Source organism: Ursus arctos, unplaced genomic scaffold (assembly GCF_023065955.2).
Source record: "Ursus arctos isolate Adak ecotype North America unplaced genomic scaffold, UrsArc2.0 scaffold_7, whole genome shotgun sequence".
In the NCBI taxonomy this organism is placed as follows: Eukaryota; Metazoa; Chordata; class Mammalia; order Carnivora; family Ursidae; genus Ursus; species Ursus arctos.
Genome location: NW_026623089.1, coordinates 51,911,495 through 51,926,916, shown reverse-complemented (window position 1 = coordinate 51,926,916; position 15,422 = coordinate 51,911,495). Strand labels below are relative to the sequence as shown.

The 15,422-nt window shown below is 35.4% G+C and overlaps 1 protein-coding gene across 2 annotated transcripts in view; it reads left to right on the top strand.

The window, feature by feature from the left end:
* Positions 1 to 15,422, top strand: part of MCU (mitochondrial calcium uniporter) — a 188,632-nt gene that overhangs the window by 155,221 nt on the left and 17,989 nt on the right. For both annotated transcript variants that reach the window (XM_026504434.3, XM_044386153.3), the window contains 2 exons: positions 10,130 to 10,300; positions 11,451 to 11,555. In XM_026504434.3, coding sequence (XP_026360219.1) covers positions 10,130 to 10,300; positions 11,451 to 11,555 — 276 coding nt within the window. The remainder of the gene's footprint in view (positions 1 to 10,129; positions 10,301 to 11,450; positions 11,556 to 15,422) is intronic.

Below are 15,422 nucleotides of genomic sequence, written 5' to 3'. Positions count from 1 at the left end.
AGATTCCAAAACCCTGCTTTTTCTACCGTACTCAACTGTCTGTAGTTTAGGAGTGGATTCTGCTTCTCAGTACCCAGAAGTTAAAGTGGGCCAAAGGTCAAGGTTTAATAAAGTTACTTTCACAGCAGCACCATCAAAAGCATTGGTTTTAAAAGGAAAAAATGTTACAGTACTATTTTGGGACAGGACTTCATTTTTGTAAAAGCAAACAAAAATTGTTAATTCTCAGAATGAGTATATGAATGAGAAGAAAGGAGGGGATGACCTTTTAGCACAAATGGTTTTGACATTTATGAGAAATATTTTCATGAATTCATTTTACAAGAACCAGAATTAACAAAAGGTACATAGGTTGTACGGCTATTTAACATCAGACTGATAATACCATACATTCAAAGACAATTTATAACTGTGTTTTTCCAACTTTCATCATCTAGGCCTCATAATAACTTCACAAAAATAGTTTTATGTAGTTTATAGAGATTCGGTTATACAAATAATGATTCACCTCAAGTACAAAGTGAAATATATAGTTGATGTGATTAAACTGATTTATAGGGGCGCCTGGGTGGCTCAGTTGGTTAAGCGCCCAACTCTTGGTTTCAGCTCAGGTCATGATCTCGGATCCTGAGATCAAGCATCAGGCTCCGTGCTCAGCAGAGAGTCTGCTTGTCCCTCTCTTCTGCTCCTCCCCTGCTCTCTCTTAAATAAATAAATAAACTTAAAAAAAATTAATTTATACTACTGGTTAGAAAAAAACAGCTGGATTTATTAAACTACTTATGTTGTAATTATATAATTGGGCTTTCTTATATTGCTGTGGAAAAATATTTCCTACATAAATATTTACATGTTTTCAACATGAGTATTCTTCAAATGATGTTAATATGTGACAGATTTAGTATATTTAATATATTATGAATAATGTAAAGAAAATTTCAATGATCTATTTTTCATAAATAGATTCTTCTGAGGTTATTGTGAAGCAAGAACATTGTTTATACATGTTAATTACAGATTTCAAGGATATTTTTGACATAATGTATTTTTGCAATAATGTAAGGAAGGGCCTTATTATCACCAAAATAATATTTAGTTTATTCTATTAAAATGGTAGTCTTACATTTTGTCTAACATAATTTAATGAGAAAGCATATGGGCCTTTGGAATTACATTTATGAACGTAGAAGTGAGTATTAAAAATAAATTGTTTGAAGCTATCTAGGCATGATACTAGTAAAAAAAAATCTGTAAAACATATATTAAGAATAAACTGTATTGAAGGACATAAAACAAGATAAAAATAAATGCAGAGTTATAAACATTAATGAATGTGAAGACAACATTGTAAAAATTGTCAGCTTCCCTGTATTTATAAACTCCAGTGCAATGCTAATCTATTTTTTTTTTTTTAAAGATTTTATTTATTTATTTGACAGAGATAGAGACAGCCAGCGAGAGAGGGAACACAAGCAGGGGGAGTGGGAGAGGAAGAAGCAGGCTCATAGCAGAGGAGCCTGATGTGGGGCTCGATCCCATAACGCCGGGATCACGCCCTGAGCCGAAGGCAGACGCTTAACCGCTGTGCCACCCAGGCGCCCCTGCAATGCTAATCTAAACCCCAAGAGAAACTGCTGAACATATTCAAAAATTCATATGAAAGAATAAAACTATACAAATACCTAAGATAAATTTGGAGTAGAAAAGGGGGAAAGGTTTGCCCAAACCACATTAAGATGTATTTTTAAAACCATAATAATCAAAACAGTGAAATGCTGGTTCAGGAAAGATTGTAGGGTCAGATTAGAGAAACATTGCATATATGGAAATTTAATGTGTGATAGAATTAGCATTGTAAATCAGGAGAAAAGGCAGACTATTCAATAAATACTGCTGTTAAAATTGACTTCTTACCTCACGAAAGTAAATTCCAGATGGCATAAGGAATGAAATGTGAAACAAAGAGCTCAAAAAGGAAAAGAAAATTTGGCCAAATTTATATTGGAAACTAAAAACAAGGAGTGCTGCTAACTCTTTTAGCCTTCTTTTTATTTGTAATAAGGAACAAAAAAAATCTGCTTTTTCAAGGGATGAATAAATTGTGGTGTATTCATACAGTGAAATTTTACATAGGACTTTAAATGAATGATCCAGAAATGTGATTCAATTTGAATAAATCTCAAAGCATTATTGAGCATAAAAGGCAAGTTGTAGAAAATTGAATATAGTACCACCATTTATGTAACATCTAAGTATATGCAAAAAACATGCCATATTTAGTTATTTAATACCATATAGCAAATTATGGACATACTTAGTGGCTTAAAACAATAATAATCCTTTATTATCTCATGTTTTTATGGATTTGGAATTTAGAAGCAGTTTAGCTGGGCAATTCAGAATCTCATGGGGTTGCAATCCCATGTCAGCTAGGGTTGCAGTCATCTAAAGGTTTGACTGGGCCTGGAGGATTTAATTCTAAGGTGGCTCACAGCATGGCTAAGAAGTTGGTACTGGCTCTTGATGGGAGACTCCACTTCCTCTTAATGTTGGCTTCTCCAAAGGGCTGCAGGATTGTCCTTGTGGCTACTGGGCTCCCTCAGAGCAAGTGTTCCAGGAGAGCAAGAGAGAAGCTACAGTCTCTATGACATAGCCATCACATCTGCTGTATTCTACTGATTTTTACAGACCAGCCCTGATTTGATGTGGGATGGGACCACAGAAGGATGTGAATACCTAGAGGCAAGGATCATAGAGAGTCATCTTAAAGGCTGGCTTCCATATACTGTATATGGTATATTGAGCTGTGTGTGTGTCTGTGTGTGTGTGTCTGCCTGCCTGCTTATATGTATATCATAGATGGGAATGCTGAACACCAAATACCAAATTCAGGATAGTGGTTTCCTTTGGAAAAAGAAACATTACTCTAAGTGTGGATAATGTTTTGAACAGGAGCAAGGCTGGAATAAAGTAAGGAGTCCAATTATAATGTAGCTGATAGAAGAACTGTGGTAGTGGCCTGGACTAAGAAGATGATAGTAGTAGAGAGAATTGAAAGGATTAGAGATGTTTAGAAAATATAATGAAATGACATGGTTACTGATTAGATGTGAGGAATGTCATGTTCTGGTTCTAAGAGTAGTCAGGGATAAATTTTTGGGATTGGGCAGTAGTTAAATAATGGTGGTGTTATTGACCAAAATGAGAAATGTCGGAGATGAGTGGTTCAGGGAAGATTAATCAGTTTTAGGATTTTTTGAATTTGAGGTATGTGTATAGGAAACTCAGCAGATAGTTGAATATAGGTTTAGGACATCATCAGCATTTAGATGGTGCCTGACAGTATGGAAGGATGTGAGATTACCTAGAGAGTGTGTAGATTGAGAAGCACAGAGGCCAAGGACAAAGCACTTAGAAACTTTCAAAAGGATGAATATAGGAAGAAGAACCTATGAAGAAAATGAGAAAGTGTAGACAGAAAGGTACAAAACAACCAGGAGAGTGTGGAATCACAGAAGCCAAAGGAAAACTTTTTATAAAGTGAAGGAGTAGGTTGACATCATTAGATGTTGCTAAAACAAGCAAGTTAAGGGCTAAAATTCCCACTGAATTTAGCAACCTAAATCATATCTGACCTAGGAAAAAATGACTTTTTAGTCAATTGATGAGATCCAAAGCCACTTTGCATTGGGTTGAACTCTTGCCACCTTAGGAATATCATTTAACATGCCGGACTTTATTAATCTTAGCTGCAAAAGAAAGACATAGTCTCTATGATTTCTCTATCTCTTCCAACGCTAAAAGTCTCTGCTTATAGTTCGCATTTTTGATGCATAGTATTACAGAAAGGGGAAGGAAAAGAAACACAAGATCTTAAGCCACTGGAATCATCCAGTGGTTCAGCTCTAAGTAGCTTTGCAAGAAACACCCTATATGTTTTTCCTTATTGCACCAGTTCCCTTTCATAAGTCCTTAAGATGTATGCAGTTATGTTCATACATGAGATGATCTAATCTGGAGGAGATTTTACCCATTATTTTGAGCACCAAATAAATTTCTTAAATGCAGTTAACTTTCCCACTTAACAATTGGCTAAAAAACAAGCATTTCTACAACTTTTTCTGTACCTGGTGCCCCAAAGACATTTTGTTTTTAATGTATTCCTTCTTCAACCCCAAATGTCTATTGTACTTGCACTTCTCTTCTTAGTCTGGAATATCCCTTACCTTTTTGTTTTTATGCCTAAATCCACTGTCATGTTCTCCTTCTCAGTATTCATATTGGTTGACCCATAATTTCTGGGTTTCTTTGAAGCACACTGCTGTAGAACATACTTAGATTATTTCTTATTTTATTGAAATGGAAATCAAAGCAAAACATTAAAAATAAACCCAACCAAAGAACTACAATTTACACTTAAAAAGAATATTTATCTCTAGAGAATAGGAGCTGATAACTGTCAGTAGCTTGTAAATACCCATTGTGACTTTGCTACAACCAGCAGCTATTTTACATATTGTTAAACTTGAGGAACTTGGGTAATTGGTTTTGGTTGCAAACCAAGAAATCTTACATTTACATTACAATCTAGTGTGTGGGAAAGGAGGAGACTTGGGGATTTATTTCAAAAGCAGTATTATAATGAAGGTTTGTCAGTCGTGAAGTGTGTTATTCTATGCACTGTTTCTCAAAGCTTTCATATTTCACTCCTTTGAAAGGCTTCATGATCTTTAGTGTAAAAAGTGGGTGAGAAAGACCTTAATTTTCTCTGTTGACTTTATCTCAGTTATTTTACAGTAGTAACCCCTAAGCACTTAACCTGTGAAACTGATGCTTTAGTGAAACCTTTCATGCTTTTGTGTTTTAAGACTCCCCATCTTTTATTTAAATTCACCTCTCTCTGCTTCTTGAAATATGTGGCTGAATAGTTTTTTCACATGTAGAAAGAATATAATGGGAGCACAGAAATAAATAGATTAGTCACCTAATTTTATGATGGCATTATCATTTCTGCCTATAGAAAAAGTAGGGATATTCATGTTAATGTCTCTGACTAAGGAAACACTGGATTGTAAGGATTCTTTTATTAAAAAAAAAAATTTAAAAATATTTATTTGTCAGAGAGAGAGAGAGCACAAGCAGGGGGAGTGGCAGGCAGAGGGAGAATCAGGCTCCCTCCTGAGCAAGGGACTCAGTCCCAGGACCCTGGGATCATAACCGGAGCCAAAGGCAGACACTTAACTGAACAAGCCAGCCCAGCATCCCACTAAGGATTCTTTTAGAAATGAAAAAGAAAATGACAAATTTTTCAAATATCCTTAAACTATCTAGATAGTACTTACTGTATATTAAGTTCATATTATTATCTTTGGCCTCTTCTTCCTTAGGAAATATAGCCTACCCTTTTGGAAGAATTAAGGAAATAGAGATTTCTGTCTTCTTTTTAATTTTTATATAAACATTCAAATTACGTATCCACAGAGGATTAACTGCTATGGGAATTGCTGCCCTGCTGTCAACAACTAGAACACCAGACAAAATATGTAAAACAATTATTTTTAGACATTGGACAATAGGGACAAGACTGTGATGTCTGAGAGAAGAAAAACAAATGGGATTGACCCTACCTTGCCTCAGCTCATAGCCTAAGTCTTTGGCTAAATTCTAAACCACAAGACCATGCTAGAATAACTTCCAATAACAATTACCAGAAATTGTAAAATGGATAATTCTTAGTGCTCATACAGGACCAGGAATCGACTTCCCTCCTGTCAAGGAAGAGTCATCACTGAATATATGAACATTCAGTGTTCATTGAATCTTAGAACTGGAGCCAAATTTGGCCCTGTAATAAAGGAATCTCTAGATCTGTCCTAAGAAACTTTCTAAAGGACTTGAAAGGATCAAAATAATATGCAAATAACTGTGCAACAAGATCCAGCACTGAACAATGTAAAAGTCACAATGTCTAACCTCAAATCAAAAATTACTAGGCATATGCAGAAGCAGGGGGGAAAAACCAGAAGAAAAATTAGTCAACAGAAACAGATCTAGAAATGACAGAGATGATGGAATTAACAGACAAGGGTTTTAAAATAGTTATTATAAATGTGATCTTTATATTCAGGGGGAAAAAGGAAAACAAGCATACAATAAACATGTAACTTCTAGAGATGAAACAAATAATATCTGAGATGAAAAGCAGTTATAGATGGAATTAACAGATTTAGACAATGCAGAAGAAAATATCAGTGACATTGAAGTGTATAGCAGTTAAAACTATCCAAAATGAATCTGAGAGGGAAAAAACCGTGACATATATGAAGAGAGCCTCAGTGCCCTGTGAGATAGCACTACATAGTCTAATATGAGTATGATTGGAATCCCAGAAGGAGAGGGGTAAGAGCTAGAAAAAATATTTGAGTAATGGCCAAAATTTTTCAAATATGATGAAAACTGTGAGCTCATAGATCTAAGAAATTTAATATCCCCCAAGTAAAATACTTAGGAAACCATAGAAAGGAACATTATAATCAAATTGTTGAAAACCAGTGATAAAGAAAAAATATTAAAAGCAGCCATAGGAAAAAAGACATATGTACAGAGGAATAAAGAATATACATGAACTTATCATATGCTATGCAAACCAGGAGATAAAAGTTCTTTAGAGTGCTAAAAAGAAAAAAAAAATGTCCACCTAAATGTTTTACACAGCAAAATGTTCAAAAATGAAGGTGAAATAAACTTCAGACTTATCAAAATTGGGGAGAATTTATCATCAACACATCTGCCTAACAAGAAATGTTTAAGCAAATTAAGCAAATGTTCAAGCAAAGGGAAAATATGATATTAAATAGAAATTTAGATCTATATTAAATGAATGAGGAATACTAGAGGGTAACTGTGTAAATATAAAAGATATTTTTCCTCATTTTAAAATTTGTTTAAAATGTAATTAGTTGTCAAAGTAAAAATAACATATTGTGTGGTTTGTAACATGTAGAAATAAAATGTATGAGAACAATAGTACAAAGCAAGGGGAATGGAAGTGTGTTGGTCTAAGATACTCTAGACCACTCTATACCTAAAGTGGTAAATTATATGAAAATTATATGAAAATCAACTGTAATATTACAGGTTGAAGTTGTAAATTATAAACCCTTGAGCAAGGTTCAGTAAACCCAATAGGTCAAATCCAGGCCACTGCTTATTTTTGTAAATACAGTTTATTGGAACACAGCCATACCCATTTGTTTACATATTATCAGTAGCTGCTTCTGCCCCAGAATGCACTCTGTAGTTCAACAGAGATTATGGCCCACAAAATCTAAAATATTCAGTATCTAGCCCTTTACAGAAAAAGTTTGCCAACACCTACTGTAGAGAAACCCCTAAAAACATAAAACGGTATAGTTAATGAGCCAATGTAATCATAAAAATAGTTCATCTAAAAGAGGGCAAGAATAGAGGAAAAGTAGAAGAAAGAACAGGTGGCTCAATTAAGTAGCAAGGTTTATACACAAGTAGATTACACAACCATATTTATAATTTATTAAATGTTATAACATACACACTTTAATTAGGCTGAGATTGGAGGGTGCCTGGGTGGCTCCATTGGTTTAGTGTACGACTCTTGATTTCAGCTCAGGTCATGATTCCAGGGTCCTGAGATTGAGCCCTGAGTCGGGTTCTATGCTCAGCAGGGAGTCTTTTTAAGATTTTCTTCCTCTCCTTCTGCCTCCTCCCCATTTATGCACTCTCTCTCTCCACCTCTCTCTAAAATAAGTAAATCTTTAAGAAAAGCAAGACCGAGATTGTCAGATTGGATAAAATAGCAAGACCCAACTATATGTTGTCTTCAGAAAATCCACTTTAAATATAGACATGGATAGGTTAAAAATAAAAAGATGAGGAAAAGTATAGCACAAAAACTACACAAGGCCTTGAAAGTGGGTAATCATAAAAAAGCTTTTCTCGTAGTTGCCAAAGACTGGAAACATTCCAAATGTCAGTCAGCAGGAAAATGAATGAATTATGTATATACATACAGTGAAATATTACTCAGCAATAAAAATGAACTAATGCATGCAGCAACGTGGGTTAATCTCAAAGTCATTATGTTGAGAGAAGTCAGATACAAAGGAGTCTGTATGATTCCAGTAATATAAAAACTCCAGAAAAGCTAAATATAATCTGTAGTGACAAAAATCGAATCAGTGGTTGCCTAGGGATTAACTGGAATGGGGAACAGGGGAATTTGGGGGAGTAATGGAAATGTTTTTATCTTCATTATTGTGTCAAAACTCATCAAATGTCCACTTAAAATAAAAGTATTTTGTGTTATTTACAAACTATGCCTCAGGGTTACTTTTAAAATTTACTGAAAGAATGTAGTGTGAGGGCGCCTGGGTGGCTCAGTCGATTAAGTGTCTGCCTTCGGCTCAGGTCATGATCCCTGGAATCATGGGTCCTGGGATTAAGCCCTGAGTTGGGCTCCCTACTCAGTGGGGAGTCTGCTTCTCCCTCTCCTTCTGCCCCTCCCCTCCCATGCTCTCTCTCTCGCTCTCTCTGTCTCAAACAAATAAATAAAATAAAAATGTAGTGTGAGGCCACCATATACATTGTAGGCCTTATAAATTACTAGAGTAAACAAGGAAATAAGATGTAAATAATTACAACACTGCAAAGTGTGAGGCATTTGGAATCTCGAGAATGTTAATCTATATGTTTCCTCACAACACTTCATTTTCCAAGGGCATGAATACTTAGAAACATTATAGAACGTATCTTTTGATTCTTAAAAAGTTAATAAACATTATCATGTGTGTATCAAGCAGTGTGTTAAGTGTTTTATTTTTTTTAAGATTTTATTTATTTATTTATTTATTTATTTATTTGAGAGAGAGTGATCCAGAGAGAGAGAGCACGAGTGGGGGCAGGGGCAGAGGGAGAAGCAGACTCCCTGCTGAGCAGGGAGCCTAACATGAGACTCAATCCCAGGACCCTGGGATCATGACTGAGCCACCCAGGTGCCCCGTCATGTGTTAACTGTTTTAAATGGTTTATTTATTCCTCGAGACAACTCTGTCAGTTAAGGATTAAATTGATTTTATATATCAAAAGAGTGAGGCTCAGAGAAGTTATATACTATGCCCAAAGTTATAAAGCCAGGATTCCATCCCAGATTTGCCTCTAAAACCTGTTTTCCTTTACAGGCTAGTGCTAACTTATCGTTAAATGCTTGGTTGCTCATGTAAAAAATTCTGCTTCAAACTTTATTTATTTATTTATTTATTTATTTATTTATTTAAAAATTCACATGAAAATTATTTCAAAAGAGTTATTCTGACATTTGTTTTAGGGACTAAGGCTTTGTAAATCAAGACTATTGAGGAAAAAGATAAGGAAATAGGAATTCTGTGCTGTCATGTTGAACATCTTTTCAGTTTTATAGCTTATGATAATGTTTCCTTTAATAACTTTTATTAGAAAATCCCAAATAGTTGAATTTTGGCTTCTAGCTGACCTCAGGATGATGTTCAAGAGAATGTAAAAAGAAGTGTTTTGATTATATCATAATATATTCATATTGTATAAGAGAATACTTATTTATCAAGCACCTTGGAAATAATAATTATGCCATAAATATGAATTGACTGCCCTTGAGTAAGGGTCTCTTTTTAATGTCTTTTTACATGTTATTCCCCAGGGATTCTTGAAAGCTATGGCTCCTAGGAGCCACCTCCTACAGGTTATGGAGCCTAGCCCAGCAATCTCTGGCTATTTAAAAATCTTCCTCAATAGAACTAGGGTTTATATTCACCAATACCAAAATCTTTTCCTCAAATTTCTGGGAAAGTCTCTTCCTGACCTACTTAGAAGATAATCCTTTGCATGTTGGTTTTTTTTTTTTTTCCTGAAAAGTGAATTGTGTGATCTGTATGATTGATCTTCCATAAGTCAGTTCCCAGAATAACCTTCAACTAAAGCTAAAGGGCATATTCTTAAACCTTTGAAAATATTTTAAACCACATTGATAATAATAGGCCCTATGTAAGAATAGTAATAATGTAGCTTTAACTTACAATGAAATCTAATTATCATATGATTATGGGTCTTTTTCATTCAGATGTGACAGTGGTGTATCAAAATGGGTTACCTGTGATATCTGTGAGGCTACCATCCCGGCGTGAACGCTGCCAGTTCACACTCAAACCTATCTCAGACTCGGTTGGTGTGTTTTTACGACAACTGCAAGAAGAGGATCGGGGAATTGACAGAGTTGCAATCTATTCACCAGGTACAGTCACATTCATTATTAATTCCCACCCAACCCTCATTTCACCCCAGACCACTTCCACACACACACACACACACACACACACACACACGCACGCGTACACACACACCACTGCAAAAGAATCCCACACTCTTAACTTTAGAACACATTTTTTTTTTGCTTAGTAAATGTCATGAGAACCAGTGACTTCTCTCTCAGTTCTCAGAATATAATTGTTGAATTTTAGGACTGTATGTACACAAAAGGCTCATTCAGAAGCACCTCGTATATAATGCCATGGGCAAAGATGAGCGATTGGTCACATTTTATGTTATCGAACCTTTTATTATTACCTTAGCCATAAAATAAATTTTTCTAACAGTTGGCCCTCATCTCTGGAGATAGGAAATGTTAAGACTTCTTTTTTAGATCTGTCTTTCACATGAAAGTTTACAAAATAAAGACATGTGATTGGAAAAGAACATAAAATAAGGCACCAAAAATTCCCATTTGATATGACATCTTTCCTATTTATTTATGTAAGTACCTTATATTTTTTCCCATTCTTTGAAAAATCTTAAACCTACAGAAAACATAAAACATAGGAAATACCTATTTACCCTTGGATTTACCAGTTAACAATTTGCCACATTTCTATGCTTTAAGTAGTTTAAATATACTTAATTTTCATCTTATCTAGTAATATAATTAGTAGACCAGTATGGTGTACTTTGCTGACCCTAAAATCTGGCCCTACCAAATTACTGGCAACTAACCAGTAATTATACTGAGAGGTACCATACATTAGAAAGCATTGTGTTTTTTACTCAACCAGCTTCCATCATAGATAGATATATGACATCCATGCAGTTCTCCCAACAACCCTAGATTTCCAATTAACACCTATAGATCTATGTAATTATTTTACTTGTTCCTAAAGTTCTGTGAGAAAAGTGTATTGTTAAATCTTCATGGACTTGAGGTCATGAAAGCAAAAAACTCAGATAATAAAAGCTTTGTTTAGCATTGGGGATGAGGCAAAAGTGTACTGGAATTTAAAAGAGAAGGTACAATTTTTAAAATCAATTTTGAGGATTGCTTTTTCCTGATCATTCTCAAATAATTATGGACATATGACAAGTTTAAATTTTTACATTTAAATTTTTCACAGATGGAGTTCGAGTTGCTGCCTCAACGGGGATAGACCTCCTACTCCTTGATGACTTTAAGCTGGTCATTAATGACTTAACGTATCATGTACGACCACCAAAGAGAGGTAAAAAGTAATCTTGATAAGGTCAGAGAAATATGGAGGGGCTTTTGGAAAGAACTTTGTTTTTCCCTGGATAACCTTGAAAAGCAGATAATACTCAAAGAAACTGGAAGTCTTATGTCCAGATAAACTCTTTCAGTTGAACAGCTCATTGAGTACCTCATGCTTGAGTACGTGGGTAGTACTGTGACTGACATTTAGATTCTACCTAGACACCAGAATGGTTTATTATTGGATATTGTCACTCATTCACATAAATGAATGTTCTATGTAAATTAAACTCCTTCCCTCCATACAAGCTAAAAGTCACATCATTTTAATAAAATGGCAGGGGGAATCTTTTTAAAATGAAGTGTGGACTTCTCTGTCCTCTTAAACATTTGTAACAGAAATTAATCTTTTTATGGTTTTTTTTTTTTTTTGATGGCTCAAGGTCAGTAGTGTGAAAGTCAATTAGTGTAATAGTCCTTAGGAACTTCTGATGTGTCTATGTTTTTATATAAAAAGTGTGGTATTTGCCTCAGGTGCAAATTTTTTTTTAAGATTTTATGTATTTATTTGACAGAGAGAGCACAAGTAGGCAGAGGGAGAGCGGAGAGCCTGATGTGGGGCTCAATCCCAGAACCCTGGGATCATGACCTGCAGCAAAGGCAGATGCTAAACTGACTGAGCCACCCAGATGCCCCTTCAGGTGTAAATTTTAAGAGGGTGCCCCCAAAACACTTAGTAATCAAGATAAATAATATTTTAATGAACTATTTTAAAGTTAATGCCAAAACCCATGATGAACAAAATATCAAAAATTTAAATGAAGGCAGTCGGTATTACTAATTTTTCTTTTTGTCCCAGACTCCAGTATGGCTCTGCACAGTACTGATGCTAGATAGCTCTTTAAAATAGGCTTTGATATGGGTCTTTTTTGTCACTTTCCTCTCTCTGCCCTTGATCTTTATTGTCACTTAACTGCTGTTAATGCCCCTTCCATTATCACCACCCTCCTAGGGCATCCCTTCTTTTCAATTCTGCTTTTGAGAATTGTGTCTAAGGTAGAAAATATTCTCAGTGAAAGCCTAAACATTGAACGCCTCCAAAATCTGGTCCACATCTACTTTAAGTTTTCCTCTTTCTCTCTTACATGTTGTCTACTCTTCCTCCGCCTTTTCTTCCTTTGCTCTTTTCTGAACTGTGCCATTCTTTGCCATCTCAGTGTTTGCTCACCTTTTTCTAAGGTGCTTTTTCCTTCCTAACCTCCTATTCCTCATGTCAAAATCGTCAAGGTCGGCTCTTCCATGAAGGCTTTAATGATCCTATTCTTTCTATTCTTTCTTGCTCTGACTCCTAGGCAACCAGAAGTGACTAATCTATTCTCCGAACTCTTCTTATTCCTCTTCTTTGTTAGTGCTCAGACAGAAAGCATTGTGATTTTTGTGTCCTCCATGGACTCAGGTGGTCATTCTGTGTTCAGTGAAATAAGTGAGTTACGGTGGTAGCATTTTGATTGTTCACAAGCCAGATTCTCTTCCGTGTGCAAGCTCGTTGAAACTTAGAAAAAATATAGTAAATACAGCAAGAATGGACAAGTATCCTTTAAATAGTAAGACATTACTGAACCAGACTTTATTACATTGGAATGACTGAACATCTAGACCAGGGATTGTTAGTTACATACCAGTTATGCTAATATGTTTTTCTTTATTCCCTGATTTTTGGACTCTCTTTAAAATAACAGAAGTACAGGCCTTAGTTTATTCCGTTTTTTTGTTATTGTTATTGTTCTTTAAATTTGCTCTTTCTTTTCCAGCTTTATTGACATATAATTGATATATAGCATTGTAAGTTTAAGGTATACAGTGTGATGATTTGATACACTTTAATATTACAAAATGATTACCACAGTAGGATTAATTAACACCTCCATCACCTCACATAATTACCTTTGTGTGTGTGTGTGTGTGTGTGTGTGTGTGTGTGTGTGTGGTGACAACACTTAAGGTCTACTCTCTTAGCAAATTTCAAGTATACAATATTATTAACTATAGTCACCATGCTATACAGTAGATCCCCAGAACTTACTCATCTTACAGTTGGAAGTTTGGCACCCTTTGACTGACCATACCATAATACCATATAATCCAGTAATCCCACTTTCGGATATATAACCAATGGAAATGAAATCAGAATTTCAAAGAGATACCTGCACTCCTGTATTCAGTGAAGCATTATTCACAGTAGTGAAGATATGAAAACAACCTAATTGTCTGTTTGCAGATAAATGGATAAAGGAGATGTGGTACATATATATAATGGAATATTATTCAGCTGTGTAAAAGACAGAAACCTGCCATTTGTGACAAACTGGGTAGACCTTGAAGGCATTCTACTTAGGAGTATTTTGTGTGTGTATATAAATTACCTAGAGAGTTCATTCTATTTAGATTTTCTATTAGTATAATTTAAAAAGTTCACTAATATATCTTTACGTGAAGTATAATAAGCAGGACAGTAAGCTTCCATATATTATGTTGTCAAAAACTAGAAGCTTTTAATCAATGACTGATTCTAACCATTGTGTCTAATACTGTGTTTTTAAAGCAGAATTGAATGTTTTAGGTTTTTAAATAGGGTTATTCCCAAGCTGAATAAGGGAAAGTGAAGGTAGAAACTGAAAGGGGGAGATATTATATATGAATTTCTGGTAATCAGTTCACCATTCTAACAACTCTTTATTTTATCTACATCTCAGAACTGTGGAATACTACTCAGCTTCCCTAGAAGTCAGTTAGAATATGAAGTTTGTGGGGCACCTGGCTGGCTCATTTGGTAGAGCATGCAACTCTTGATCTTGGGGTTATGAGTTTGAGCCCCATGTTGGGTGTAGAGATTACCTAAAAATAAAATCTTTTTTTAAAAAAAAGAATATTAAGTTTGCAAGGGTCAAAAGTCTATAATTCGTGGAATAATTATAAATTGAAATGTGAAATTTGGTAAGCTCAATAGCACTGGTGTAGAATTTTAAAATATCTTTTTTAAAAAGATTTATTTAGGGGCGCCTGGGTGGCGCAGTCGTTAAGTGTCTGCCTTCGGCTTAGGGCGTGATCCCAGAGTTCTGGGATCGAGCCCCACGTCAGGCTCTTCCGCTGGAAGCCTGCTTCTTCCTCTCCCACTCCCCCTGCTTGTGTTCCCTCTCTCGCTGGCTGTCTCTGTCAAATAAAGAAATAAAAAAAATCTTAAAAAAAAAAAATAAAAAGATTTATTTAGGGTCGCCTGGGTGGCTCAGTCGTTAAGCGTCTGCCTTCGGCTCAGGGCGTGATCCCAGAGCAGATCAGGGAGCCTACTTCTTCCTCTCCCACTCCCTCTGCTTGTGTTCCCTCTCTTGCTGGCTGTGTCTCTCTGTCAAATAAATAAATAAAATCTTTAAAAATAAATAAATAAAAATAAAAAGATTTATTTATTTATGAAAGAGAGAGAGCGAAAAAGCAAGCACACAAGTCAGGGGAAGGCCAGAGGGAGAGTCTCAAGCACACTCCCTGCTGAGCTTAGAGCCCTACACAGGGCTCGATCTCAAGACCCATGAGATCATGACCTGAGCTGAAACCAAGAGTCTGTCACTCAACCAACTGAGCCACCCAGGCACCCCAAAGTATCTTTTCAGTATTTAAAATATTTTCGTACATCATAGCTCTCTTACCTCTGTTATTAGACAATGAGGGATTATGCCATTAGATACCATTTCTCACAAAAGCTTGAATAATACTGTTTCAAGTCCATAAACACTTTTTCCCAAAGTTTTAAAACATAGTAAAAATCAAAACCACAGGAGACAACAAGTATTGGTGAGGATGTAGAGAAAAAGGAGACTGGTACAGCCAG